Source organism: Puma concolor, chromosome B3 (assembly GCF_028749965.1).
Source record: "Puma concolor isolate L17-30 chromosome B3, mPumCon1.1.hap2, whole genome shotgun sequence".
NCBI lineage: Eukaryota > Metazoa > Chordata > Mammalia > Carnivora > Felidae > Puma > Puma concolor.
Window position 1 is genome coordinate 45,845,395 of NC_141672.1, and position 27,280 is coordinate 45,872,674.

A 27,280-nucleotide genomic window follows, 5' to 3' on the forward strand; every position below is an offset into this window, starting at 1 on the left:
CAGCACCCTTCCCTGGACCGTCCGTGGACTGTTGCTAGTTAGGACTATTACTATTTTTTGCTCTACTTTACTATATCCTTTTAGCTCTTGCAAAGTTAACTTCCTAAAAGCCTAAAGGTCTGGTTGTTGCTTCTGACTTGAAAACCTGCTCTCTGACTCTTACCACGTAATTTTTCGTTAGTAATACTTGTTAAATATGAAAAAAAAAGGCAGATTCAAAATAGAGCAGAACAGAAAGTTCAGAAATAGACTCGAAGGTAGCCTTTTGGGTCTAGAATTTGGGTTGTCTAGAAACCTCGAGCACAGTGGCAGGGGTGCTTGGGTGGCTCAGTTAAGTGTCTGACTTCGGCTCAGGTCATGATGTCACCTTTGTTAGTTTGAGTTGAATTATCTGTCTCCCTCTCTCTCTGCCTCCCTCCCCCCACCCCAACACGCATGTGTGGGCTCACTTGCTCACTTGCTCTCTCAAACATTAAAAAAACAAATAAAAACAGGTGATCAGGTCTTTGGGGAGGAAAAAGCTGAAAAAACAGAAATGTTATGCTAGATTCTTTTTTTTTTTTTTTTTTAAGTTTATTTTTTTTAGTAATCTCTATGCCCAGCATGGGTCTCAAACTCACAACCCCAGGATCAAGAGTCCTATGCTCTTCCGACTGAGCCAGCCAGGTGTCCCGATGCTAAATTAGATTCTGATAGGGGTGACTGGGTGGCTCAGTCAGTTGAGTGTCTGACTTTGGCTCAGGTCATGATCTCATGGTTTGTGGGTTCGAGCCCCTCATCAGGGTCTGTGCTGACAGCTCAGCCTGGATTCAGATTCTGTGTCTCCCTCTCTCTGCCTCTCCCCCACTCACACTCTGTCTCTCTCTCAAAAATAAAATAAAAAAAATTAGATTCTGGTAGGTGAAGATATCATTGTTAAAACACATTACAGTAAACAGAGACACTGTCTTTTTTTTTTTTTTTTTTATGTTTGTTTATTTTTGAGAGAGAGAGAGACAGAGTGTGAGCAGGTGAGGGGCAGACACAGAATCGAAGCAGGCTCCAGGCTCTGAGCTGTCAGCACAGAGACCGACACGGGGTTCGAACCCACGAACTGTGAGATCATGACCTGAGCCAAAGTTGGATGCTTAACCGACTGAGCCACCCAGGCGCCCCAACAGAGACACTGTCTTAAGACACTGTCAGATTTTAGGAGACTAAGAAGACGGACAATGGCATACAAAGTTGCAAAAGAGAAAACATGGAGAAAAACTTTCTCCTCTGTACCTGTGCTGCTTAAGTCTTGTGTAATAGTGTGTATTATTATATGCTATGACTTTTTTTAGGCGGATAGTTTTGAAATTATGCCTATAATAAGATATCTTGTTCATTCACATTTCTCAAACTTCCTTAAGTGGAAGAAGGAAGTAGAGGTACAGCTTAGAACTGGCAGTGGTGCCCTCACACCCAGTCTTCCCCGTGCCAGCCAGGAGGAGTTACTTTGCAGGTGCGCTGTGGCAGAAGGAGAAAGGATTAAGAGCCACTGGCTAAGAGAACAGAACCTAAACTTAGAGCAGTACGGAAGACTCTTCCCAGTCTGCCAGTTTCCCACCTACTTTTCCAGCACCATCTCCTGGCACTTCCCTCGTGAATCCTACACACAACCACACTGATCATCTCCCCTCCCCAGACACACTGTGTTCTTCCACCATGGTGCATCTGGGGCTGCTTGGATCTGTCATTCTGTTCTTCTCTTCAGGCCGGCCATTCTCAAAGGGTCGTCTGTGGACCTCTCAGGGCGTCCGTACAATCAGAAGTATTTTTATAATAGTAACACTGTTCCCTTTTTCACTGTGTAGACAGTTGCACTAGTGGCTCGGAAGCCATCGTGGGTAAAAACTCTGGTGCCTTAACAGATGTCTAGGCAGGGATAACCAGCTGTGTTACTAGTCATTGTATTCCACCATGTACTCGCAAGTTTTGAAAAAGTGTTTCCCATCAAGAATGTTCTTGATGAAGCAGTAGAAATTATTATTTTTATAAATTTTATTAAGTCTTGACCCTTGTGTACTCATCTTTTTAATAAACCACATGATGAAATGGGAAGTATGCAGAAGCTCTTTTGCTCCTTACTGAAGTGCCATGATTGGCTTAAGAAAAAGCACTTGAGTGAGTTGCAAGTGGAACTAGTTGGTTTTTTCACGGGACCCTATTGTCACTTGACAGAACATAAGCAAGATCTGGGTGTTCAAGAGATTTAAGTCCTGACCAACAGCGCTGTGCTGTGCTGTGTGTTTCAGCCCGTCAGCGGACAGTGTCACTCTTCACTAATTTTCTTGTTTGGAGAAGTACAGATTTTTTTTTTTTTTTTCCCTTAAAAATAGACTATGATAGGGGCACCTGGGTGGCTCAGTCGGTTGAGCGTCCGACTTCGGCTCAGGTCATGATCTCACAGTCTGTGGGTTCGAGCCCCACATCGGGCTCTGTGCGGGAGCTCAGAGCCTGGAGCCTGCTTCAGATTCTGTGTCTCCCTCTCTCTTTGTACCTACCTCATTTGTACTCTATCTCTCTCAAAAAATAAATATTAAAAAATTAAAAAAAAAACACACAAAAAATACTATGTTAACTTGTAATAGGCTTATTATTTCCAAATGAATTAATAATTTAAATTCTTTTCTGATTTCTAATACAAGTAAATATCTCTAGTTTAACCCACGTACACAAAAGCTCTTTGGGGTCCTCAAAAATTGTAAGGATGCGAAGGGGTCTTGAGACCAAATCGTTTGAGGCCTTGATACTTGAGGCCCTAGCTTTGGGTGGCATCTTTGCCACCCTGCTGGGGGCTTCTGTGCCACAGCTGCTTTGAGCTTCATCTCTGATAGAATGACTTACCTCTGTATGTCCCACTTCGCTTCCTTGTGTGTGCATCTTCCATCATTCTGTGTACGAGGCAAGTATCTTGCATGCTCTTTAAAACCTAGTCCCTTGAAATCTGTATGCATGTTCTGATTTTTAGAGATCCTGCAGATGTGTCCTCAGAGAGTGACAGTGCCATGACCTCCAGCACTGTGAGCAAGCTTGCCGAAGCCCGGAGGACGACTTACCTCTCCGGGAGATGGGTCTGTGATGATCACAACGGGGACACCAGCATTAGCATTACAGGGCCTTGGATTAGCCTTCCCAACAACGGGGACTACTCTGCCTACTACAATTGGGTAGAAGAGAAGAAAACCACACAGGGGCCTGGTGAGAAACAAAATAGTCTCTGAAAACTTTTTTAAGTGTATGTATTTTTTTAATTGAACTAGAATTGACCTAACAAGATGAACAGTTTTAAAGTGTAAAAAATTCAGGGACATTAGTACGTTCACAGTATTGTGCAGTTACCACCTCTGTTTAGTTCCAGAGCACTTCTATCACCCCAAATGGAAACTCCGGGGCATGAAACTGTCTCCCCCGTCCCCTCTCTTCCCAGCCCTTGGCAACCCCTACAGATGATCCTAACTTACAGTGGTTCACATTAGGATTTTTTGACGTTATGGTGGTATAAAAGCCATACACATTCAGTAGAAACCACGCTTTGAATTTTGATCTTTTCCTGGGCTAGCGAGATGTGGTACATACCCTCCCGTGATGCTGGGCACTGGTGGCCGTAGCTCCCAGGCAGCCACGCAGTCATGAGGGTCAACAGCTGGTAGACGCACTGATGACTGTTCGGTGTTTCCCTTTCTGTATGGTATTCATTAAGTAGCATGAGATAGTCAACACTTTATTATAAACAGGCTTTGTGGTAGATGATTTTGCCGAGCTGTAGGCTAATGGAAGTGTTCTGGACCTGTGTAAGGCAGGCCAGGCTAAGTTATGGGTGTATCAAGGCACAGCCCCATCATAAGTCAAGGAAGATCTGTAGTTTTGTTTTCTGTCTCTATAAATGTGTCTGTTTTGAATATTTCATAAAAATAGGCTCATATATGTGTGGCCTTTTGTGTCTCGATTTTTTTACATAGCATGATGTTTTCAAGGTTCATCCATATTGTAGCATGTATTAGCATTTCATTCTTTTTATAACTGAATAATATTCTATTGTATGTAATGTGGATATACCACGTTTTATATCCAGTCAGTGGATGGATTGAAATATTTTTTAGATATTTCACCTTTTAGGGGATGATATTGCTCTATTTATATAAAAGACTTCACTAGTTAGTATATTTAGCGTATTGTGAATCCCGTTTTTAGAGTTTCTTTGTAAAGAACTTGTTTTTAGCAGGCCTACATGGAGATAGAAATACCCTAATAGAAAAACCCTTAAAAACCCCTATAGGTTTCTTTGGTGGAAAGAAGATTGTTCATTTAGTCATTTAGCAAATGTATAGTGAGTATGTGCTTTCTGTCACGCACAGTGCTGGGTGCTGGTGACACAAAGGCGATGTCACCAAGACGGGTGTAGCTCTTTGCCTTTCTGTGGGTAGAAGGACAGGAAGCAAGCACTGATCAAAGGCATCTTACTGAGTGTGTGTCCTGGACAGATCCAGCACCATTTGTGGGGTGGGGCTACACAGGAAGGGACTGCTTTTCCATAGGGCAGTCAGGGGAGGCCTCTCCGAGAAGGTGACACTTAAGTTGAGCATTAACTGACTGCTTTGATAAATAATACCTCCTCAGGTCCAAGCAGTTCAGACTTTAATTTCATTTATGTTGTGCCTGCGTAGGCCCATATACTTAGGTTACATTCTACTCAGCACAAAACCATAAATGATGAAACATTAATGTCTGGCCATGAACCTTTTGTAAGTAAGGATCAAAACATAACCATCAACAGCATAATGATTAAATTACAAATCATGAAACCTAGGTTCATTGGTATTTTTTGTTGAAATTAAAGTTGTTTGTGTATGATTGTTTTTCTACTCAGACATGGAGCACAGTAACCCCGCTTACACGATCAGCGCTGCGTTGTGCTATGCGACTCAGCTGGTCAACATTTTGTCTCATATACTTGACATAAATCTTCCCAAAAAGCTGTGCAACAGGCAAGTAATTAAAGGTGGCGACGTCATCCTTATCTTAGATCTCTTGTGTTCCTGTTGTCTTCTTATTCTAACTAAACCAAAAACAGGAATTTAAGTATTACTAACTGTGAAAAACTGAGATTAATTTCAAAAGCCTAACGTGCAAGTTTGCTTCAGTATCTTATAATTGCACATGAACTCTTTAAAAAGACCACAGAGAATTCTCCCACTTAGAAAAATAATTGAAAGAAAACCCAGGATATCCAGAGGGTATGCTCATGTGGAAGAACTGGGTAAATTGTGACAGGTATTTTTTTTCAACTTTGTAAAAAAAATATGGTTTAAAATTTAAAAAAAAAAAAAAAAAGTTAGAGGTGCCTGGCTGGCTCAGTCGAAGGAGCATGTGATTCTTGATCTCAGGGTTGTGAGTTCGAGCCCCATGTTGGGTGTAGAGACAACTTAAAAATAAAATCTTAAAAAAAAACAAATGTAACGGTTTACAATCTACTCAGTTCCTACTATGACCTTCCTACCTCTGTCCAGTCATCCTTACATTTCAAATCAATGTAAGTCTGTATTACCATCTCTCTCCTCTTTTAAACAAAAGGTATTATACTATACTAAGGTGTTTTGCACCTTGCTTTTTGAGTGTTTAATAAATATTTGAGCCTTGTTCTGGGCACTGAGCGGGTACAGTGGTGATGAAAACAGAATCCCTGCCCGAGTGGCACTTTATTCTAACAGAGGGATGAATGATAAATAAGGGGTGTGTGTGTCAGAAGGTAATAAATACTGTGGAGCACGTTCAAGCAGGGTGAAAGAGTGGGAATGGGGAGGTAGGGAAATGCTTGTGCGTGAACAGGCAGGTGTGTGATCACCTGTGACCCTGAGGGAGGAGGGGAGCAAGCCATGGGGGTCCCCGAGGGAGAGGCTGCAGGCGAAGAGAAAGCCCTGCGGAGAGTGAAGGTGGAGGTGCACATCTGGTGGGCCTCGGAGGGCTGTTGTGAGCCTTCGGCTGTCCTTCTGCATGGAGTAGACAGCAGAGGCTTCTCCATGTGAATGTGCCAGGATCTTACCAGTCCCCTATTTATACTTCATGGAATAATCTTGTACATTTGTCATTTCATTACTGTTCAGAAATTTTTCAGAAGCAGAATTGCTTGGTTAGAGGGTGTATGCATTTGTAATTTTTATAGATGGCGGTGAAATTGCTCATGAGGGCAGTAGTTCATTTTTAGAAAGTTTCTGGTTAGTATAGCTTATAAAGAGGCAAAGGAAATTCAGTTTTGTACTGAACTGTGGGGTAAAATATACTTCTCAAAATAGATATTTTAACAGAATTTCCTCAAAAAAAAAAAAAAAAAACAACTTTATGAATTGTGTGTTTGTTTTCCAGTGAATTTTGTGGGGAAAATCTCAGCAGACAGAAATTTACTCGAGCAGTGAAGAAACTGAATGCAAATATTCTTTATCTCTGCTTTTCTCAGGTATGGAAATACACTGTGAGCTAATTTTTAATTTGATACATGGTTGAAAATATTAATCAATTTTTTGCTTTTTCTAGCATGTAAATTTAGATCAGTTACAACCACTGCATACTCTCAGGAATCTCATGTACCTGGTTAGTCCGAACTCTGAACACCTGGGCAGGTAAGAAGGGTGTTTGCTCTTTTCTAAATGGTGGTGTTGTGAATACTTCTAAGGAGAGTTGTATGTGTCGGCAGAGTACAGGGGCCTGTCCCCCACCCCCAGAGTCTCCAAAAAGGATAAAAATAATCCAGTCCCACACAGGAGGAAACCAGAGGCTAATCCTGTTTGCGTCTTTATGGTCCTTAAAAAATCATTTCTCAGAAAATTAATATCCAACATTTTTAACACCTAAAACAAAAGGGAAGAACCCAACTGTTTCTGGAGTGGGGCCTCCTGGTGCTGTCCTTGAAGACCAAAAGCCCTTTCTTTGAATCCACGTCAGTTTCTTCCCAGCCCCGTGGAGGGGTCTACCCCATTTCCTGTGCATTTGCTTTCATGCCCGCTCGCTACTCCCACCATTCTTCCCAATTTTCTTTTTCTTGATCTGGCCACCATTTGTTGGATGTAAAACTTGGTAGAAGTTGATGGAGTGAAGTAGTTTAAAATCTATTAGCTTAAAAACAGGTGTCAGTAACAAAAAACACCAACCAGGACTAGTCAATGGGCTCTTTCTAATCTCTCGGCCCATAAAAGCAGGACACAGATGAGGCTTTTCTTTGGTGTCATCCAAGCGGCCCTCTCTGAGCACTTCTTCCCTTGCTCTTGACGGTCTCCACGTTTCTGCAGATCTGACTTGGTTAAGGTATTGGCATTTTTGAAAGAGAACAAAGAAAAACAGAAGGTGGGAAAGTTATTTTGGGGAGGCCCTTTCCCATGTTCATTTGCTTTGACACTGGAACCAAGGCTCAAGGGGTACCCGCTCCACTGGCCAGGAAGCCAGGATGTCTGGCTTCCTCTGCGTTGCAGTGAACTTTTGTGGTGATCTGCCCTTAACCACTGGCTTGTGTATCTCCCCCCACCTAGAACAGTAACTTTCCTAAGACATAGAACTCTTTGGAAAAAGCTATGTACTCTCTCCAGGAAATAGCACACACACCAGAATTTTGTGCCGTTTTATAGGGGAGTTCATGCCCCTCACCTTACATTCCATTTATTGGTTCACGAGCCACACAAACCTGTTAGAAATCCTCTCCAGTTTTAGTGGCTGATTTCTGTGGGTTTGCTTGCCATTCTCTCTACCTTATTTGTAAAGGGTTCAACATTAGGATATTGATCCTTTATAATAAGAACAAATATTTATTGAGCCAATATTTATTGACACTGGGCCAACTGCCTGACATGCCTTAAATCACAAGTGGGATTATTACTCCTATTTTACAGAGCGGGTGGAAACTGAAGCTTAGCACGGTCAAGTAATTCATGCCCATGGTCACAGAGGCATGAAAGTAGTGGAACCAGGGTCCCAGCACCCATATGACTCCAGAAAGTAGTAGACACTCCTGCTTTTTAACCAGTATATACCACTTCATCACGTTAACGGATTAAAGAAGAAAAAACATGTGAGGTCAGCTTGATAGATGCCAGAAAAGCAGTGAATAAAATTCAGTTCCTATTAATAGTTAAAACTCCTTGCAAATTAAAAATAAATTATAAACAAATTTTACTTACATAGATGTTTGATAAAAGAATTCCTCTCTAGTCGGGAATAAACAAGGATGCCTGTTATCACTGCTATGTTAACGTTGCTCTGGGGGCCTAGGTGAGGCAAAACATTTTTACAGAGAAGTAAGCTATGTTTATATTGGAAAGAAACTAAATTGACATTATTGTAGAGGATATGATTACTGAACTGGACACTTAGGAGAACTAAAACTATTAGAAATGATACTTCAGAATGGTGACCGGATTCAAGGCCACCATACAAAGAGCCGCTGCTTGCTTATACGCCAGCAACTAGTCAGAGGATACAATGAAAAAATGAAAAACAAGATTCCTTTTATTGTAGCAACAAAAACTATGTATAGGAATAACCTTTACAAAATATATGCAAACCTATATGAAGGGAATATGAAACTTAAAATTATGCAACACACATTTCTTGAATGTTTGCCAGGCACTGTATGAGGTGTGGGACTGAATGAAAGAATGCCTGAGGCAGTGAAGACCCTTAGGATTGTCTAGAAATAGGAAGGCTGAGTATTATAAAAATGCTACTTCTCCCCAAAAGGAAACCTGACCAGAATTTCAACAGATGTTTATTGGAACTTTGACAGGCTAATTCTGAAGTTGAACTAGAAGCACAGTCTGCAAGGAAATTGTGAAAAAGAATAGTAAAGGATGAGCTTGGCCCCTTTTAACGCAGCATATAAAGGTAATGAAAACAAGGTGCTGTTAGCATGCAAGTAGGTGGAGCAGTGAGACGAGAATAGAGTCCAGAAGCAAACCCTGTATATGCAGAGAATAGGTGATAGGGGTAGCGTGCTGCGTCAGATAATAATAGCTCAATAATGGTGAGCTTAGTTGGGTATTCATACAGGGAGAAAGTCGAATTCATACCACATTCCACCCAGATGAAACAAAGACCTTATTTTATTTAAAAAAAAAAAAAAACAAACAAAAAACCTAGAAAATAACTAGGAGAAAAGACAGTGTTTTATAATCACAGGGTGGGGAGGGAATTCCCACACAAGCCGCAAAGTCCAAAAACCATGAAGGAAGGAAAAGAGTTACATATTTTACTATGTCAAACCTCTAAATGCCTCTGGTAGAATACCAGATACCATACACAAAGCTAAAAAGACAAGCAACAGATACCCTTTGGAATCTATATAGCAGACAAGGGATTCAAATCTAGACTACTTGAAGAAATCTTTCAAAAAACCCCTTCAAATCTGTAAAAGAAAGGCAAACCTAATAAAAAGTAGACAATGGATTGATATAGGCAGTTCACACACAAAAAATGCAACTGGTCCATATTCAAATGAAAAAAATCTTCAGCCTCAACTGAGAATAAAGTGTAATTCAAAACAGCTTTCCAGTTTTCACCCATCAGTTTGGAAAAATGGAAAGGACTGATGCTACTCAGTATTGGTGGTGGTTCAGAAAAACAGGCACTCTTCTACTGGGGGCAGATTTCTTTGGAGGGTCTGAAGCTATCTGTGGACTCACCCTTGAGTCAGTGCTCCAGTTAGCACCAGGGGGCTCTGTCTGACGGAAGTCTGTGTACACAGCCAGGCTCTTGACATTCGAGTCTGTGGTCTTTGAGCCAGGAGGAACTAGAGCTTCAAAAGTCCTCTTTCACACCTGCCTCAGCCACAATCAAGGCTTTGGAGAGATTGTTACTGGAACTTGGGTGGGATTTTCTGTTTCCATTGAGATCAACTGAACTGAGGATCCCATCCAGAATCCAACATAAACTTTTTTTTTTTGAAATACAAACTTGCAAATATATTCAAAATTGCAAAAAACAATAGTAGTACAAAGACATATACCCTTTACCCAGACTCACCTTTGTTACTGTTCTACCCTGCTTGCTTTATCATTTGTGTGATCTCTCTAAAAATACACACACTTTTTTTTTTTTCCCTGAACGCTATGAGGATAGGTTATGTATACCTCATGGCTCTTGATCCTAAATACTTCTTCATATATCTCCTAAAAATAGGGATATTTTCCTGCTTGACCATAGTACAGTTACCAACATTAGCAAATTTCACATTGATAGAATATTTTAATCTACCGCCCATCTGCCCATTTTGTCTATGGACTAGATTAATGTCTTTTATTCTACTGTCCCCTCTAGCACAGGATCCAGTGTAGAGTCTGGTGTTGGACTTAGTTGCTGTGTTTCTTTAACCTTCTTTAAATCTGGAACGTGCTCATAGCCCACTTTGTCTTTTACAACATTAACATTTTTCCCTTTGTTTTAATAGAACTTTGATTCTGAATTTGATGTTTTCCTGTATTGAGACTCTAGGAATTCTGTGCATTCTAGGCTGGAACACTGCCTGGGCAGGAGTGTTTCCTGGACACTCTGGAGGCCACAGTGGCCTCCTGTCCCCTCATTGGTGATGTGAATTTGATCACCCACTCAGGATGCTTTTTACCTTCTCCACTGCAGAATTCCTGTGTTTGTCTTTTCTTGCAGCTGAGTAGTCCGTGGAGAGACAGACCATGCAGTTACCCTGCTCATTAGAATTTTCCCCAGGATTTAATATCTGTTGATTTTTCTTATATCATTCAATCTTTATCATGATGGCGCTTACCTTAACACATCATTATCGTCCAAAGTGCACAGAGTTTATTCTTGAAGTTATATATTCTGTCAGGTAATATTTTTGAAATAAGATAGTTTGCAAAAGAGACTTTAAAAAAACCAAAAAGATCATTTTGTTGCCTTAATTGGTAAGAATAATTCCCTCCAGCATCATGAAAAAATTAGTAATCTTTATTCTCCAAAGACATTAAGCATAAGAGACTTAATTCTTCTGCTAATTTTGTGTAACGTGTGTGGCTCAGGGTATGCTGGGCAACAAAAATTGCTCCAACTGGCCGCTTTGGGAATCACTGACTGCTTTTTCAGTTGAAGTACTTAAATGAGCTCCCATCCATGCCAAGTAGACTCTGCCCTGTGAGATTCCAAGCAGAGAAGTACCCAAGTGGTTTCCAGGGGAGCTCTGCCTGGAAGAAGTATCACCCTCCCCCCCCACACACACACCCACCTCCCCTTGTATCACTTCTGCCTGTCCCCTGGGAAAACCCTTTAGGAGGGGGGTCTGGGGACCGTGGCAGTCTCCCACCAGTTGGATAAGGTGGCATCGAAGAGGGACAGAAAGCAGGCTCTGCCTCTGAGCTAGCAGAAAGGAAGGCTTGAAATGGCGCCCGGTGCTGAGGCCCCTGGACAACAGAGCTCAACAGGACAGAATGAGAGAGCTCTGTGTTTAGGAAAGGGGGTAACCCAGCTAAGATACTTAAGTTGTGAACAGTTTTAGTAGGCAGCCGCCACGAGAAGAGAGAGGTGGCTCTCTGGCAAGCTGAGGCCGGTGGGACTGACTGGAGGCAGACGCTGGCGAGGAGGAGGCAGTAGTGAAGTAAGGACCTGAGCTGGAGGGACATGGTAAGGATTGGAAGGGGACTTATTTGGTGATATGAGGGAGGAGGCCCGCCTGGCTTGTTTTGAGACTGGTCAACTGGCTCAGATACCTGAGATGAACCTGGGAGGTTAGCCCTTGGATGGAGAGCTCTAGCAGGCAGTGAGGCTAGGAGGAGAGGTATCAAAAAAACAAAGAAAACGAAAGGTAAGGAGAATCTTTTAAGGAAACAGGAAAGGGATACTCTGCTAAGGTGCTGGTTTCAGTAGTTGTTGATTTGAGAATCAAGCTGCAGGGGGAGGTAGAAGGGTTGTGAGGAGAGTCTCCCAGTTCCTGCTGCCTTCACCCCTTGCAAAATTACCCTTCTCCTGGTAAACTTGGGAGCCCCTGGTCTGAAGGGCTTTTTGAAATGTAAATTGCTCCCAGGAGACCAAAGGGAAACCCTGTGGTGCATCTTTCAACTTAGTATTTGTATAAAGCCCTAAAAACAGTGCCTGGAACAGAAATGTTAGCTGTTACTCTTGCTGTGTTTCAGCTGGGAAGCAGGGTTGTCTTGGAGGAGCAAAGGCTACCTGACCCTGGAGCAAGTGATTTGGAAGGTGCGGGTGTAGTGAGGTGCACTGGAGGCCAGCGCTGCACTGTTTCACAAAGGCTATAAAGAATTTTGGGCCATAGGCCAAAATGGCAGGCCGTACTCTAGGGTATTTCTCATTTCTGTTATTTTTGCTAGCCCCTGTCATTTTCCCCAACGTAAATATCACTGAAACTGCTAAATGAACTGAGGCATGTGTCCTTATCTTGGGGGTGGAGAGAGAGGCCGCTGGAGGGACTTGGCCCCACCCCGTGGATGGCCGCATGGAAGAGAAGTGGGTGGGTGACTGTGCACCCACCCCCCCCCCCCCCCCCCCCCCCCCCCCCGCCTCGCCCAGCCAAAGAAGGAAATGGCTCTCCTGAGGCAGGAGCTGACCAACACTTGAAAGGGGCAGGGGAAGGAGGCAGCAGCAGAGCTGGGTGGGGTTTGCTGACACAGTTCCACCGTGGTGCTGAGGAGCTGTCAGAGGGCGAGGCCTGAGAAATGTTATTAGATTTGGAGATGACGACGTCATTAGGGACCTCTGGGGAATAGTTTTCTCCCAAAATATAGTGCAGAAGTAGGCACTATTCCAGATGAATACAATCTAAATAGTTATATCTCATTCTGTTATAAATGTGTCCCTTGAAAATTATGGGATATCTTAAAATGTGTGCAGGAGCCTGCTGATGACACCCATCCAAGGGAGCATTGCTAACATGCATACAGCCGTACCATTTAGTTCTTTTGAGTCATAGGAATACAGTAATTGGAGGCTTCCATAAGGCAGAGAACATCTGTACGGTTTTTTCCTTTACGTTTATTTCTCGTTCCACCAACTAATATACCAGAGTATATATCAAGTGACTGTTTTTGTCAGAATTGTCTCATTAAAATGCATAGATGATACAGTAGTATAAAACAGGGAATTGTACTTTGGACCAGCATGGTTAGTCTCAGTGGTTGGGTTTTTCCCATCCAGGATCTTCACAAATCAAGTAGGTAGAGTTGAAGAAAAGTGTGGTATTGTGGTTTTGTTCATTACTTGGATGGCAGTTATTTAGGTAAAGAAAAACTCAATTATAGACCAACAGCGAGCACAGTGCAGACTTGGGAAACAGGTGGAGTGGTGGTTCCGGACCTCCTATCCTGTCAGGCCTTATGTCATGTGTTGTCACAATGCTGGTTGTCTTTTTTTTTTTTTTTTTTTTTTTGACGTTTAGTTTTGAGACAGAGCGCCAGTGGGAGAGGGGCAGAGAGGGAGAGAATCCCAAGCAGGCTCCATGGTGCATGCAGAGCCCGACAGTTTGGGGCTTGATCCCACAAACTGTGAGATCATGACCCGAGCCGAAATCCAGAGTTTGGACACTTACCGGCCAAGCCACCCGGGCGCCCCAACAATGCTGGTTGTCTTAAAGACTCCTTCACTGTGTGTGCACAGGTCGGGACCCTTTGAAGTGCGAGCGGACCTCGAGGAGTCCATGGAGTTTGTGGACCCCGGCGTTGCCGGGGAGTCAGATGAGAGTGGCGACGAGCGCGTCAGTGACGAGGAAACCGACCTGGGCACAGACTGGGAGAACTTGCCGAGTCCCCGGTTTTGCGATATCCCTTCCCAGCCTGTGGAAGGCTCCCAGAGCCAGAGCAGCCAGGTATCCCCGCCCATCGCTAGCAGCAGTGCCGGTGGAATGATCTCCTCCGCCGCAGCCTCGGTGACCTCCTGGTTTAAGGCTTACACTGGACACCGCTAACGCACCCGGACCAAAACATGCCAGGTTTGCATCAAGATAGTTGTTCTTCCACTATGTTCTAGTAAAGTTTATGTATTCAGTTAAAATAGTGCCTGGAACAGAAAGAGGTTAAACCATTGTGTTTTTGGTAAAGCAGGGAGACAAGCATTTCTGTTTATCAGATGGCCGATGGGAGTGACCCACATGCTTATAGTAGAACAGCAGGGTCAGAGGTCCTTCTGCCCAGACCAGTGTTGGTGGAAGAAAGACCAGTGTGTGTGTTCTGTTGAAGCAGAAAATTCACTTGGGCTCCCTTCAGTCACAGGCCACAGGACCCATGGATGCAGGTTGACACATTGGTCCTTGTGATGTGGAGACTGTTCCTGAACACTTCACATTTTAGAGGCAGAATCACAAGGAAGTGATTCTTGATGATCAGGACTTGCAAGATACAAACTGTTTCATATGCGTTTGTTCTTATGCCATCATTTTTTTGTACAGAGAACCAGCAGGCAATTTGAAATACTTGATTTCTTTAGGATTTGGTCATGTTTGGTTTTTAGGTCAAGGATTTTGGTTTGTTTGGAAGGAGGGGGGGTGTTTTGGGGGAGGGGAGGGGTAGTTTGAAAATTATCTCATTCATGCTGCTGCTGTCGTAGCTTGTCAGACATTCCTGGTTTTCTTTATCCCCACACACCAAAGAAATGAAGGTCTTTTTTATTTTTGGACCTACATCCATGAACAGAAGAATTCCCAGCTGCAGTGATGGCCTGGAGATTTAAAAACTATTTTCTTACATTCTGAAGGGAATTAAGTTCATTCTCAGATTATTGAATTCCTACCATCTACACTATGTGCATTTTGAAACTGAACTTTTCTTCTGAGTGAAAAATAAGTTATTAAGGTTGTTCCCTTATGTAAGTGAAATGCCTGCCTGGGCACAGGTTAAAAGCCACTTAATTAAATGGCCTCTGGTCATTCTTCTGGTGTCCCAATTTCTTTCTAAGGGATTCAGTAGGTGGCAGGTTTTCCAAGAGAAAACCATCCTGCTTGTTTTCTTAGAGGTCTTTGTTGCTCTAGGGACACTGTCTTCACTCAGAAATGCAGAGCAAATCGTTATAGCTGATACTATTCTCCATCGTGGGGAAGGCTCTGACAGAATTTTTCCTCACCAGGAGATCATTTTCAGCTAATGTGTCTGTCTTGTCATTCTCTTAGTGACAATCTTATAAGAAAACTGTAGAGGCATTATGTACAAATATGTAAGTAGTTTTTTATTTTTAATAATTGCAAAAAAAATCCTATGTAACAACTACAAAAAGAAATCCTATGAAAAATTCCTAACAGGCATTATTACCATATCTTGTTAGTGTGATTAGCATGACAGTACCTCAGATAAATCATTCAGAGATTTGCCCTAGCTTCTTTTCTTCTTGTAATTATCATAGTTGATACTTTGCCTCCAAATCCGAGGTGCTATATAGCTTTTGCTGTTGGTCTATTTAGTGTTTGGTAGAGTTGCAGAAGAAGGGTTTATTTCTATCCAGGAGTCACAGGTTCCCAGACTCTCTGGATTTTCCACTTAGGGAGGAAACGTGTTGGTTCTCAATAGCAGGTGTCTGTTTTAAGTGCTCAGCTTCATGATTGCCGAGCTGGCATTGTACCACGCAGGTCTGAAATTCATAGAACGGGTACGGCAGACTTGAACAAATACCAAATGAACTTAAAATCCCATGAAATGAGGGTTGTCTAGGCATTTCAGACCCTCAAAAAGAAGAGCTTAGTCTCCAGTCTTGGAAGACGCATTTGGGGCTTGGGGATAGAGACGGGACTGCAGCTAAAAGATGCACAGTCATGGTTTTGCTCAAGCCGCTTACGAAACTATGAATGGGAGATTGAGCTAAAGAATAGAATCCAGAGGTCAGAACTCATATCTAGAGTAATTCAACAGAACTTACAAGAATATGGGAAATTAGGGATTGGTAGGGTATATTTTGTTGTTTATATCAACTAGAGGCACTTTATTTAGGGTTAAATGATCAAACCCTTTAGTGGTTTCGAACACCAACATACTGGCTTACACTGCTGAGATATTTTGGTTTTCATTATTTTGCACTGGATCCACCCTGTAAATATTCTTAAATATACATTTCAACCACTGTTTTTTCCTACTCTCTTTGCTGCTCATTAAAATCTTTCATGTAGGTGCCAGAACCATATGTAAACAGCTTTTTAAAAATTGAAGCTGGTATTTTTTTTTTTTAAACAAAAGCCATAGAACTTGGTCATGTTTTCCATATAAAATGATTTGTCAAAACAAGGTAATACTAATAAAAACCTACAGGCACCAAATAGGCTGCTTCAAACGGTCTGTTACTTTTTTTTTTGTAATGGAATATAACTAAGAGAAGTTTTGCACATCTTTAAGTTAAGGGGAAAAACAGTATGTCAACATTGGGTGTTGTTGGACAGGATTCATTTAAGGATTCGTGTTTCGATAATTTGGTAAAGAGCATTCAGGAGCATGCTGTTTTTAAAAGAACTACAGTGTCTTAGAATCTCCTTGTGGTGTCATGTTGCAGGAATTTCCCATTACTCTGTGACTTCCAAACCAGTTTGAGTCATAACAAATGTTTTCTAAACTTTTATTGTATTATTGCAATAAATCTTTTAACAGTACTTTGCTAATATGTCTTTTTCAAGCTCTGATTGCTCGTTTCTATTGATACCTCAAGGGTAGCAAGAATGAAATTTGACTGAAATACTTCATACAAATTATAGGGTAATCTTTTTAGAATTTTTTGCTAGGTAATGAAAAAGGCCTGGTAATCTTAAAAATTAGAGCTTATGGTGGTATTAACAGTAACCGTCTATCTTTAGTAAGCTGGGAAAAACTAGTTGCTTACCAGTTACATACTTTCTGGAAAGATGCATCTATGATGCACATGCCCTGCGGTGACTTGGTGTATGTAGCACAGCAGCAGCTCTGTGGGAAGGAATGCACGGGGGCCTACAGGGTGCCCATATGGAACCTGCCCAGACTTTCTTCAGGACAGGAGAGAAAGAGAAATGTCAGAGGTTGGAGGCGATCTGTTGAGTTGAGAGAGAATGCGGATAGTTTTGAAGAATCACTCTTCCCCTTTTCCCCCACCCCCTTTCAGGTTAGATCCTGGAGAAGAGTGATTACTGGGGAACTGCTGCGTGGTTCGCCCTATTGTTTCACCTGCAGAAAGCTACCAGGTAGCAGGAGGAAAATGGGCAAGGAGACAGAAGGGTCCCAAACAGGGCACACGCTTCAGTGCCAGTGCCCTTCCTCCTCCTGGTAACACTTCCAAACACGCTCCTCCTATCTAGTGTATACTGCTCGGAGGTGCCCAGCCCCAGAGCTCCATCATGACTGATGTGGGAATCAGGGCAAAGCAGATAGGAAGCACTAAGGATAACTTTATCCTTAGTAGTTGGGTGGTCATTAAAAGTTACATCAACAAGATGTACCAGGAATTTGAAACTGGGCTTTGGGCAGGTCACCTGAACTTCAGCTATGAGATGCTCAATGAGAGAAAGCCACCACCAGCATCCCATTCCAAGGATCTGGTGAGAAAATGCCCTGAAAAAAAGAAATACAACACGTAATCCTAAAATTTGTATGGAACCACAAAAGACCTTGAGTAGCGAAAGCAGTCTTGAGAAAGAACAAAGCTGGAGGTATCACAAACCCAGGTTTCAAGATATACTACGATGCTGTAGTAGTCACACTATGGAACTGGCACAAAAACAGACACATAGATCCATGAAACCAGAGAGCCCATATTTATATGGTTAAGCTACATACTATAACGGAGGCAAAAATACACGATGAAGAAAAGACAGTCTCTTAAATGGTGGTGGGAAAACTGGAACACTTTCTTATACCATATACCAAAAAAACTAAGAATGGATTAAAGACCTACGTGTAAGACTTGAAAGCATAAAACTCCTAAAAGAAAACATGCTGTAATCTCTTGGACTTCAGCTTTAGCAACATATTTATGGATATGTGTCCTCAGCCAAATATGAACTCTTGGAACTACCACAAAATAAAGCTTTTGCACAGCAAAGGAAACCATTAACAAACATACAGGCAAGCTACTGAATTCGAGAGGATATTTGGAAATGAAGTATCCAGTAAGGGTTACTATCCAAAATATATAAACTTTATGCAGTTCACACCAAAAAACCCCCAATCCACATCCTGACCTGAATAGACATTTTTCTGAAGAACACATAGAGAGGGCCAACAGACACATGAAAAGGAGCTCAACGTCACTAATCATCAGGGAAATGCTAATCAAAACCACAATGAGATACCACCTCACACCAAAATGGTTAATATCAGACAAGTAAATACTGGTGAGGATGTGAAGAAAAGGGAACCCTGGAGCACTGTTGGTAGGAATGTAAATTGGTATAACCACTCGAAAACAGTGGAGAGTTTCCTCAAAAAATAAGTACCACATAATACAGTATTGCCACTACTGGCTATTTACCCAAAGAAACAAAAAACACTAATTCAAAAAGATATGCACCCCTGTTTACGGCAGCATTATTTGTAATAGCCAAGATATGGAAGCAATCTAAGTGTCCATGGATAGAAGAATGGATAAAGATGTGTATACATGCACAATGGAATATTAACCACAAAAAAAGAAGATCTTGTGTGACGACATAGACGTAGAGAGTATTATGTTACATGGAATAATTCAGAGAAAGACAAATACCATGATTTCACTTCTATGTGGAATCTAAAAAAAGTGAACAGACTCATAAGTACAGAAAGCTGGTAATTGACAGAGGGGAAGAGGATGGGGGGATGGGGGGATGGGTGAGACAGGTGAAGGTGCATTAAGAGGTACAAACTTTCAGTTATAAGTCACGGGGCATGCCTGGCTGGCTCAGTAGAGCATGCAACTCTTGACCTTGGGGGTCATGAGTTCAAGCCCTACATTGGGCTTAGAGCTTACAAGTCACACAGATGGAAAAGTACAGCATAGGGAATATAGTCAATGATATTGTAATAACATTGTATGTGACAGGTGGTGACTACACTTACCTGTGATGAGCACTGAGTAATGTACAGAATTGCTGAGTCAGTGTTGCACACCTGAAACTAATAGAACACTATATGTCAGCTATACTCCAATAAATTTTTAATGGGATTATAATAAATGAGTCTGTGTGTTATGTCTGTATTTTAAAAATGCAGGATCTTGAGCACCAATCAGAATCAGCACTGTCCAGTGGAAATAATGTAACCTGTATGTATAAGTTTAAATTGTTAGTCTCATTAAAATGGTAAAAATAGGTACAATTTTTATATTCAAGATATCCAAAATATTATTTCAACATGGAATCAATATGCAAAAACATAAGATGGGGGTGCAGAGAGGGGCTGCAGAAGGGTCCTATATTGTATTCTTGCCCTGAGCCTGAAAAATACTGGGGAAGACTTGCCCCACACACATACCCTTATAATAAATCCTCCTCAAATTCACTCATTTTGGACGTGCCCTCAGTTTCCTGTTGAGACCCTGTGCAATGAAGAATCTTTTGAGTATAGACTGGAACAAACTCAGGGGTCTTAGGCCCAGACTCCTGGCCGTGGAAAAGAATGCGGTAATGGGAAAAGGTCCCAGCTGGGTGCTGGGGCAGCTGCGTCACCATCCCTACCCAGGAGGGTCTGGCAAGTATGTGGTGGAAGAACTGTTGACAGCAGGCCACACACCCTGCAGGAGAATCCTGCTCAACTGCCTACACAGAGGAGGCTTCAAGAGTAAGAGCACAGTGAAGGCCAACGGCTGAGTCCCAGAATAAGGAAGGCCAATGGGTCAGCCCTGGCTCCGTCTCTTCTCCGGGTGGCCTGCAAACACCAGTTGTGCAAATAGGGCATCTAACCTCTTAGATGGGGGAGGGGGGAACTGACACAAATACAACCTTGCTCTACATCTTCCTGATTAGCAACTTAGGTTGAATTTGGTTTTTGAAGAACCACATCGTATTTTTCATACTACTTAATAGAGACCTGAAAACACCAGTTTATAAGTCAACTGTTTGATAGGGGGGAGGAGACAGAAAGGAAGTAATTTAAATAGTACAGGCGTTACTGCTCTGATTAACTGGGAGATGGGATGTGCCAAATTCCTCAAGTCTCCGTTTCTGCTGCACACAGCTGGTCACTCAGCAAGAGCACCTCCTCTTTCGTACCTTACACGTTTCTCACCACTGTTCATGGTATACATCACTGTCTACTGGGTGATGGACACAAAGGATTTCCAAGAGTAATTCCAGCTGTATGTCATTTTCCCCCTAAATGCTAACTTTAGAACCTAATCCGGGCTGTGTTTCATCATTCCAAAGAGAAAAGCCAAACATTTAATAGAGCCTTCTAATTTTCAACGTCTTTTTAATAGCTCACCTTAATCCAAAGACAATTTGAGATAAAGGGTCCCTGAACTGATTTGTCCTGAGGTCTTTTCTCTGTTAAAGAGTGGATGGGGTAGGGGGGAGCTTTGAGGGAATTAGGTTTCATTTTGCTTTTTAGAGGAATATCCCCTCTCACAAGGGTTGTTGCAGTGTAAGAGACTGTCACCTCTCTGTTCCTGACTCCCTTCCCAGCTACCAACACCAGTGTTTCTACTCCTCTAAAATAATACCACAGTCAAATGAGCCACCTAGAATAGGGGTGCTGCCTGTGGTTTCGCTTAGGCATAAATACCCTGGAAGTTACCCACCGGAGCATGACTACAGTGATGTTTGCTCTTCTATGAGGTTGTGCAAACACCGGCTATGGCCACAAACTTAGGAATGGCATACACGTCAATAGAAGGGATTGCACATTTCCCACAGAGGTACTTTTACCAACTCACAAAGATTGCAACACTAGCTTGTTTGAACGCAGGGGGAAAGCAGGGATAGAAATGATCAGCTTCCCCCAGTGCTAGGTGCTGTGCACAGCAGACAATGCATTTCACTGCAGCATGGTACCTGACCAGAAGAACTACAGAACATCAGTTGTTATTATACAGCAAGAAGTCTAGTGCAGACTGGCTTCGTTCTGGTTTTGAGACAGGCTGTGGGGAAAGGAAAGGACAAACAGCCAGTCTGCTGAGTGAAGAAGAAATGAAGGCAGTGAAAACCATGGAAAATGCCTGGGAATACCCACATAATAAAAAGTCTCCAAGGCCAGTCCATAAAGGTTGGCAGGGAGGCCCTGACAAGTCCAAGTTGGAAGGGATAACTGGACAGAGCCCAGGAAGGATGCTCCTAGGTCATGCGAAACTGTCAGCACACAGCCTTCTGCAGCCCCAAGGCCCAAATCGGCCTGCTGTCAGGAGCCACCTGCAATGACAGAGCCCAGATCATACCAAATGCAAAACTGAGTTACCCAGCACAAATCTAGGGCCGCTATAGGAGCATCCCTAACCAAGAATGCCCCCATGGGACCAGCTCTGATTCTCCTAGATCACTTTATCCTCCCCACTTCAGGTTTCTCATACTCGATGGAAAGTTCGTGTAGCCTAGAGCCATCAAAACCTGCCAGTGCACCTCACATTAAGGTGGTCCCTAGAGAGGATTATTAACGTTTTATGGAGCATGTACTGTGTGTGAGGCACTGAGGGGATGGCATGACCAAACTACCCTCTATGAGCCCATGGTGGGGGAGCAAGGTCAGTACATAAAACAGGACACGTGGCAGATGTACACAGGGTGCTTGCTGAAAGGCACCCAGCCCAATAAGGTGGGCAGAATGGGGTGGGGTCGTGTGCACCTCCAGGGCACAGAACTGTCAGTGTGCTAAGGCAGGGAGGGTATGTGGTCAGTTTCGAAGGATTCCTTCACATGGCCATTTTAATGCCAGTCATTTTGATAAGGCCTGGATACAAATTTTTTATCTTAGCCCCTTTTCCATTTCCAATTCATTCCTGCCTTGGCTATCTGGCATCATCCACTGGGCAGGGAACAAGAGCTGAACTGCCCCAGGGATGATTCCCAGATTTCTCTGACTTTTCTTCCTAATGGAGAGGAAAACTAAGCCAGGCACATCAGAGCCTCTGAGCAAAAGCCGAAAGGTGTAAGTCTTCTCAATCTGTGTCCCCGTGGCAGTGGAGGAAGCTAGGGTCCTGGTGCCCACACTGTTGTTTCCCTTTCTTAGGAGTCTAAGGTTCTGGAGCAGTGCAGGAAGGCGGCTAGTGCTGCATTGTGGCAGGAAATTTCAAGTGGGCTGCTTCCTCCAGCTTGGCACTAGGGGGCTCTGAAGCACAGCGCCTTCCCCTAAGGGGAAAGCTACACTCCTCTAAATCAAGACCAGGGAGGGGGTGGCCTCTGATGCAACCTGCTAAAATCCCCCATCATTCACACAGCACTGGGAACTCGGTCCTGCCACAAAGTTCAAAAGGGGTCGTCCGTGATCTCTGAGGCCAAGAATCACATGCCAAGATGGGGTTGGGGTATTCTTACCTTGTCCTCTGCTCTCGGTCAACTTGAGGTACAGCTTTGCGTCCCATGTGAAAACCAGATCCTGAATGGCTGACTTGGGAAAACCAACCAAAAGAATGGTTTATTTATACTGCGTGTCCACCTGGGCAAATGGAGGACCAACAGCCAGCAACGAGAGCTACGTTTTCTGGGCACTTACCACACACCCAGCTGTCCTCTAAATCCCGTGTGTGCAGATCTGCTTTGATCCTAAATCACAAGCCATGACAACGCAATCTGGAAGGTATGAAGAGATGGCCAGGGGAGGAGGACGAGCACTGGAGACTTCAGCCCAGGGCGCTCAGGCTGAAAAGCATTTCCAGCATACCTCCACTGGGGCAAGACCAGAGGAAGGGCACAGAGCCCATCAAGGAAAGGGAAGCTCTCTCAGCCTCTCCTTGTCCTGTATCACAGACGCATCAGTGAGTCTCGGGCTCTGGCCTAGCATGTCAGAGGTGTCACTGTCGTTTCCTGCCAGGGACAGACTCATTCAGCATTGAGAGACACTTTTCAGTTTTAGTACTGCCTCTTTGGAGAGGAGCAGCTTGCCTACCGATAAGGGGCAGAACAGGCCAAGGCAGATTCCAGTGTGGAAGCAGCTCCAGGGCCACCCACCCATCACCTCAGCCACAGGTGACCCTGGCTCCACCTGGCTCCAGTCCTGTCCCACTCTGCTTTGCTGACCGAGCCAAAGCCTACTCAACCTTTACAGCTCTCTCCTTCAGAGCCATGGAGGCCTTTACTCAATCACTTCCCCATCAGCCACTCTCTGGAGGTGACAGCAGTTACAAGGGTTTCTGGTGGGTGCCTGATTTCAAGACTAGTTTTTAGGTCCTCCACAGAGCTTTCTGGGGTCTGATACCTTCCAGCCGCACCCAGCATTACATGACCATAGACCTGAATGTATCCTCACTTAGTAACGATTAGTTATGCCTAGACAAGCAGTGAGAACATTCTAGATAATACCTTCTCCAACAGGAGATACAGTGGGTGCGTGTTGGGTAGAACAAATTCAAAATAAGCGTTCAAGTGTTGCAAAAATGTAAGTTCATAATGTTAAGTGAAGGTGGTCTCTTTCCCGTGGCAGAAAAACAATTTTCTCTCCCTGCTTCTCCTAACAACTAAAAAAACCTTAAACTCTTAACGATTCAATTCACAACATAATTCTCCAATATTACCTCAAAAAGGGAGGAAAAGAAATCTGCAAAACTCAGGTCCCATTTAAGATATATGTTTTTATTGAAGTTAAAAAAAAAAAATTCATAACCAGACAGAAAGAGTAGACAAGAATGTTATAATCTGACTATATAATATTCTCTCATTCTTGATGGATCACTAAAATATAACAAAGGATTTTTCTCTATACTAATTTTAAGGTTGTCCAGTTAAACCATTATTTGGTATCTTCAACAGGTTAACCTCTTAACTATTTAGAGTTTCTTCTCAGAAACGTTCATATATTATACAGGAAACATTCATAGTTTATTTGGGAAACATTCATATTTTATACAGGATGTACAAATTTAAGATGAGACCAAAAAAAAAAAAAAAACAAAACAAAACAAAACAAAAACCCACACAATTGTAGCCGCAACACTATCCTAGCTGCATTGTGGGGATTCTCTTCAGTCAGCTATCCGCGCTATACAACTGGATTTAATAGTGTTATTTACAGAGGGGTCAAAAGCACTCATCTAAGGTAAAGGCGCTCGGGTTTAATGTGCACTTTCACAGCCCTATGAAAACACAACCATTATATACACTGTAAACACCACAGGGCATGAAATCCATCTCCAACCACAAACCTCAATCTCACAGATCAAGCATACAAGGGCTAAGGTAAGGTGCCTGACTTTTCCTTTGTAAGCATACTTTTCATCCGAGAGTGCTGCTATTCTTTCCAGAGGACACTATTCACTTATTTCAAATATGGTGCCAGTGCTTGAAAACATTCTGGAACCCCTTTTTGGGGATCGCCTGCATAGTCTGCAATGAACTCTTCTGAATGTCCTTGATGGTGGCAAGTCTTTGTCGTTTGAGGATGGATTTGATTTGGGAGAATAGGCATAGTTATTCACAGCCAAGTGAATCAAACCATGGGGTACCACCCTGGACCAAATGGGAGGTGCCACTATAAAACAATGAGACCGATTTCCTTGTACAGCTCGTAAAGCAAGAGTTTAAAAATTGCCTGAGCAATGGCAGTCCTGATGGAATACGTACGGATTCGCCTACAGTGACAGCTCTGAGAGGCAACACTCACTTGCATGGTAGCTCTACAGCTCTAGGTGGGGTTCTGCAATTCTAGAAAACCAGTCCTTCTATCGCCTCTCATGTAGACTTTAGTATTCCTCTTCAGTTTCAGTCCCCTTTGCTTTCTTATGGATTGCCCGATTAAAGCTGTGGCACGCAGGGACCCAGTGATTGTCATGAAGCCCCAGCTTACAGCCAGGGAAGGCTTTCTGAGACCGGTGGCAGCACATCCAGTATCCTGGCCCGTAGGGCAATGCCTGGCAATAGGGCTTGGGGTGCCACCGGCACAGGGACACATCCCCTTTCACGTATTTTTTCTTGCACTGCTTGCAAGGGTCCTCTCTGTATCGTGGATCTCGCACCCAGCGGGAATCTGCTGGCCTGATATTGTAGTATTCAATGATAAACTTGAAATAGCAGCAGGTACACTTAAGAGCCACTAAGCTCTTGGTGGGAAGTAACCTGAAGATTTTCACCATGAGGTGGTGGGGCAGAAAAGCCATGTACTGCTGAGGCTCCAAAAGCTGCTGGATTTTAAACCTGGTCTCCAGAAAGTCATGAGACACTTGCTTCTTCCAACTGGATGCCTCAAGCACCGGTAATGTACTTTCCACAGGAGAGGCTGGCAGGACAAATGAATCAGCTGAAACACTTTTTTCCTCAGTGGTACTGTCACCCTCAGCAGCATCCTGAAGGTGGCCGGCAACGGAAGACTCCCTTGTGCTTTCATTCAACTGGGAACAGTCTGACTGGTGCTGACCAGGTGGCAAAAAAAACAACATCCCTGGAAGTGGGTCTTCACAGGGCTTTAAACTAGAAGGGTGGCCTTGCTCTACCTTGGACACAGTGATACTAATGCACAAAGATTCCTTTCTTCTCTGATCAGGATTTTGGCTAGTAAGCGGCACGAGCTCTCTACTCAGACAATCAACGGCATCTGTGGGCAATTCAATGGCTTGAGGGCAGGTGCCAGCAGGAAAAGATGACCCAACAAGTTCTTCTGTCATCTCCACATCATATTTATTGCCATTTTTCAGGGCAGTTTGCTGATCTGGCTCAAATTCTGCACTGTCCATGAGGAAATTCACACTCGCTGGCAACGACGGACAGCCCCGAGGAGCACCGTCCCAGGACTCATCCCCCTTGGGAGAACAATGGTCGGCTCTTGAGGGGCCACAGTCCGCAGATACAGACCCCACAGGATTCACCTGAGTGTCTGGTGCCTCCAAGGCCCCTTTGTTTGTTTTGCCTTCATTAGCCTGAGTGCCATTTGCAAGCAACACGCGGCCCACATTTCGACGGAAGCTGTTATTCCTCGAGAGGCTCCCAGGCTCACGCTGGCTCTGCCGCTTCAGGCACTCAGACTCCAGCCTGGCTACCATGTCAAGGACACGGACTGGCTCGCTCTGTGGTTCACCAACCTCAGAATTTCCCCTTTCCGTGGATTCTTCACAAGCTCCTGGGGCAGAAAAGGGCTCGGAGGCTGGGGGCACACTTCTGGATTGCCCAGGAAACTTCACCACAGCAGGTGAGTTAGTGCAGTTTTTCGTACATGTAGCTAGCAGGGCACTGGCTCTTTGCTCGAGGAAGGCAACCATCTGTATGACCGACAGAGGCCTCCCGGCATAGACGCCATCCCCACTGTCACTCACATAATGCACAGAACAGTGCTCAATGCCACACGCAAAGGGCTCAGGCTGGTAGCACCTGCTGTTGACTTCCCTCATCCTTTCCAACTGTATCTTGGCTTTTTTAAGATCTCCTGATTTTTTCCTTCTTTTAGTAGCTCTCCCATCAATATCCCAGGAGCTTTTTATTTTCATAGATCCTATCCTATTGCTACACTGGTGGGCTGCAAAGAATGCAATTTTCTCCTTGGTATTTCCCGGTTTCACAACAGCCCAGATATCAAGCGGCCCTTCCCCTTCTTCACCCTGGTGGATTGATGCAGACGGTGCATTCTTCTTGGTTTTAACATTCAAGCTGCTCTCTATCGGACTCTTCCCACTCATACTGCACAGAACATTTGGAGAAAGAATCCCAAGAGGCTTTCGAGATGACGCTTTACCAAGAGAGGGTGAAGGAAAGACACTTGGTTTCATGTAGCTAGCTTTGCATTTTTCATCATTTATAGCTTCGTGGTGGCTCATAGGAGTTCTCAAAGTTTCCCTGCTGATTTCCAGAGGTCGCTCTTTCTTCTGGAGTTTCCAGTATGGCTTTAGGTGCATAACAGAGGCTCTACAAGAAAGAAAGACATATTTGATTAAGGTGGTAATTTTGTTTTTAGAAAAGTTTTTTTTATTTTTATTTTAATTTTTTTTTTTAACGTGTTATTTATTTTTGAGACAGAGAGAGACAGAGCATGAACGGGGGAGGGGCAGAGAGAGAGGGAGACACAGAATCGGAAGCAGGCTCCAGGCTCTGAGCCATCAGCCCAGAGCCCAACGCGGGGCTTGAACTCACAGACCGCGAGATCGTGACCTGAGCTGAAGTCGGCCGCTTAACCGACTGAGCCACCCAGGCGCCCCAGAAAAGTTTTTAAACATACACTCAGATGGTTCTAGCAAGTAACAGAAACACTGTGTCAGTTCATTAAATCATTACCAT

At 43.5% G+C, this 27,280-nt stretch overlaps 2 protein-coding genes across 8 annotated transcripts in view; one reads left to right on the forward strand and one right to left on the reverse strand.

Moving 5' to 3' along the window:
* Positions 1-16,588, forward strand: part of ATG14 (autophagy related 14) — a 40,045-nt gene extending 23,457 nt beyond the window's left edge. Inside the window, exons 6-10 of the mRNA XM_025919726.2 lie at positions 2,996-3,225; positions 4,895-5,012; positions 6,388-6,478; positions 6,556-6,641; positions 13,624-16,588. Coding sequence (XP_025775511.2) covers positions 2,996-3,225; positions 4,895-5,012; positions 6,388-6,478; positions 6,556-6,641; positions 13,624-13,930 — 832 coding nt within the window. The 3' untranslated portion in view covers positions 13,931-16,588. The remainder of the gene's footprint in view (positions 1-2,995; positions 3,226-4,894; positions 5,013-6,387; positions 6,479-6,555; positions 6,642-13,623) is intronic.
* Positions 16,589-23,635: 7,047 nt separating this feature from the next.
* The window catches only part of FBXO34 (F-box protein 34), a 90,509-nt gene continuing 86,864 nt past the window's right edge, over positions 23,636-27,280 (reverse strand). For all 7 annotated transcript variants that reach the window (XM_086709690.1, XM_086709691.1, XM_086709695.1 and 4 more), the window contains one exon: positions 23,636-26,911. In XM_086709690.1, the coding sequence (XP_086565816.1) occupies positions 24,763-26,911 (2,149 nt within the window). In that variant the 3' untranslated portion in view covers positions 23,636-24,762. The remainder of the gene's footprint in view (positions 26,912-27,280) is intronic.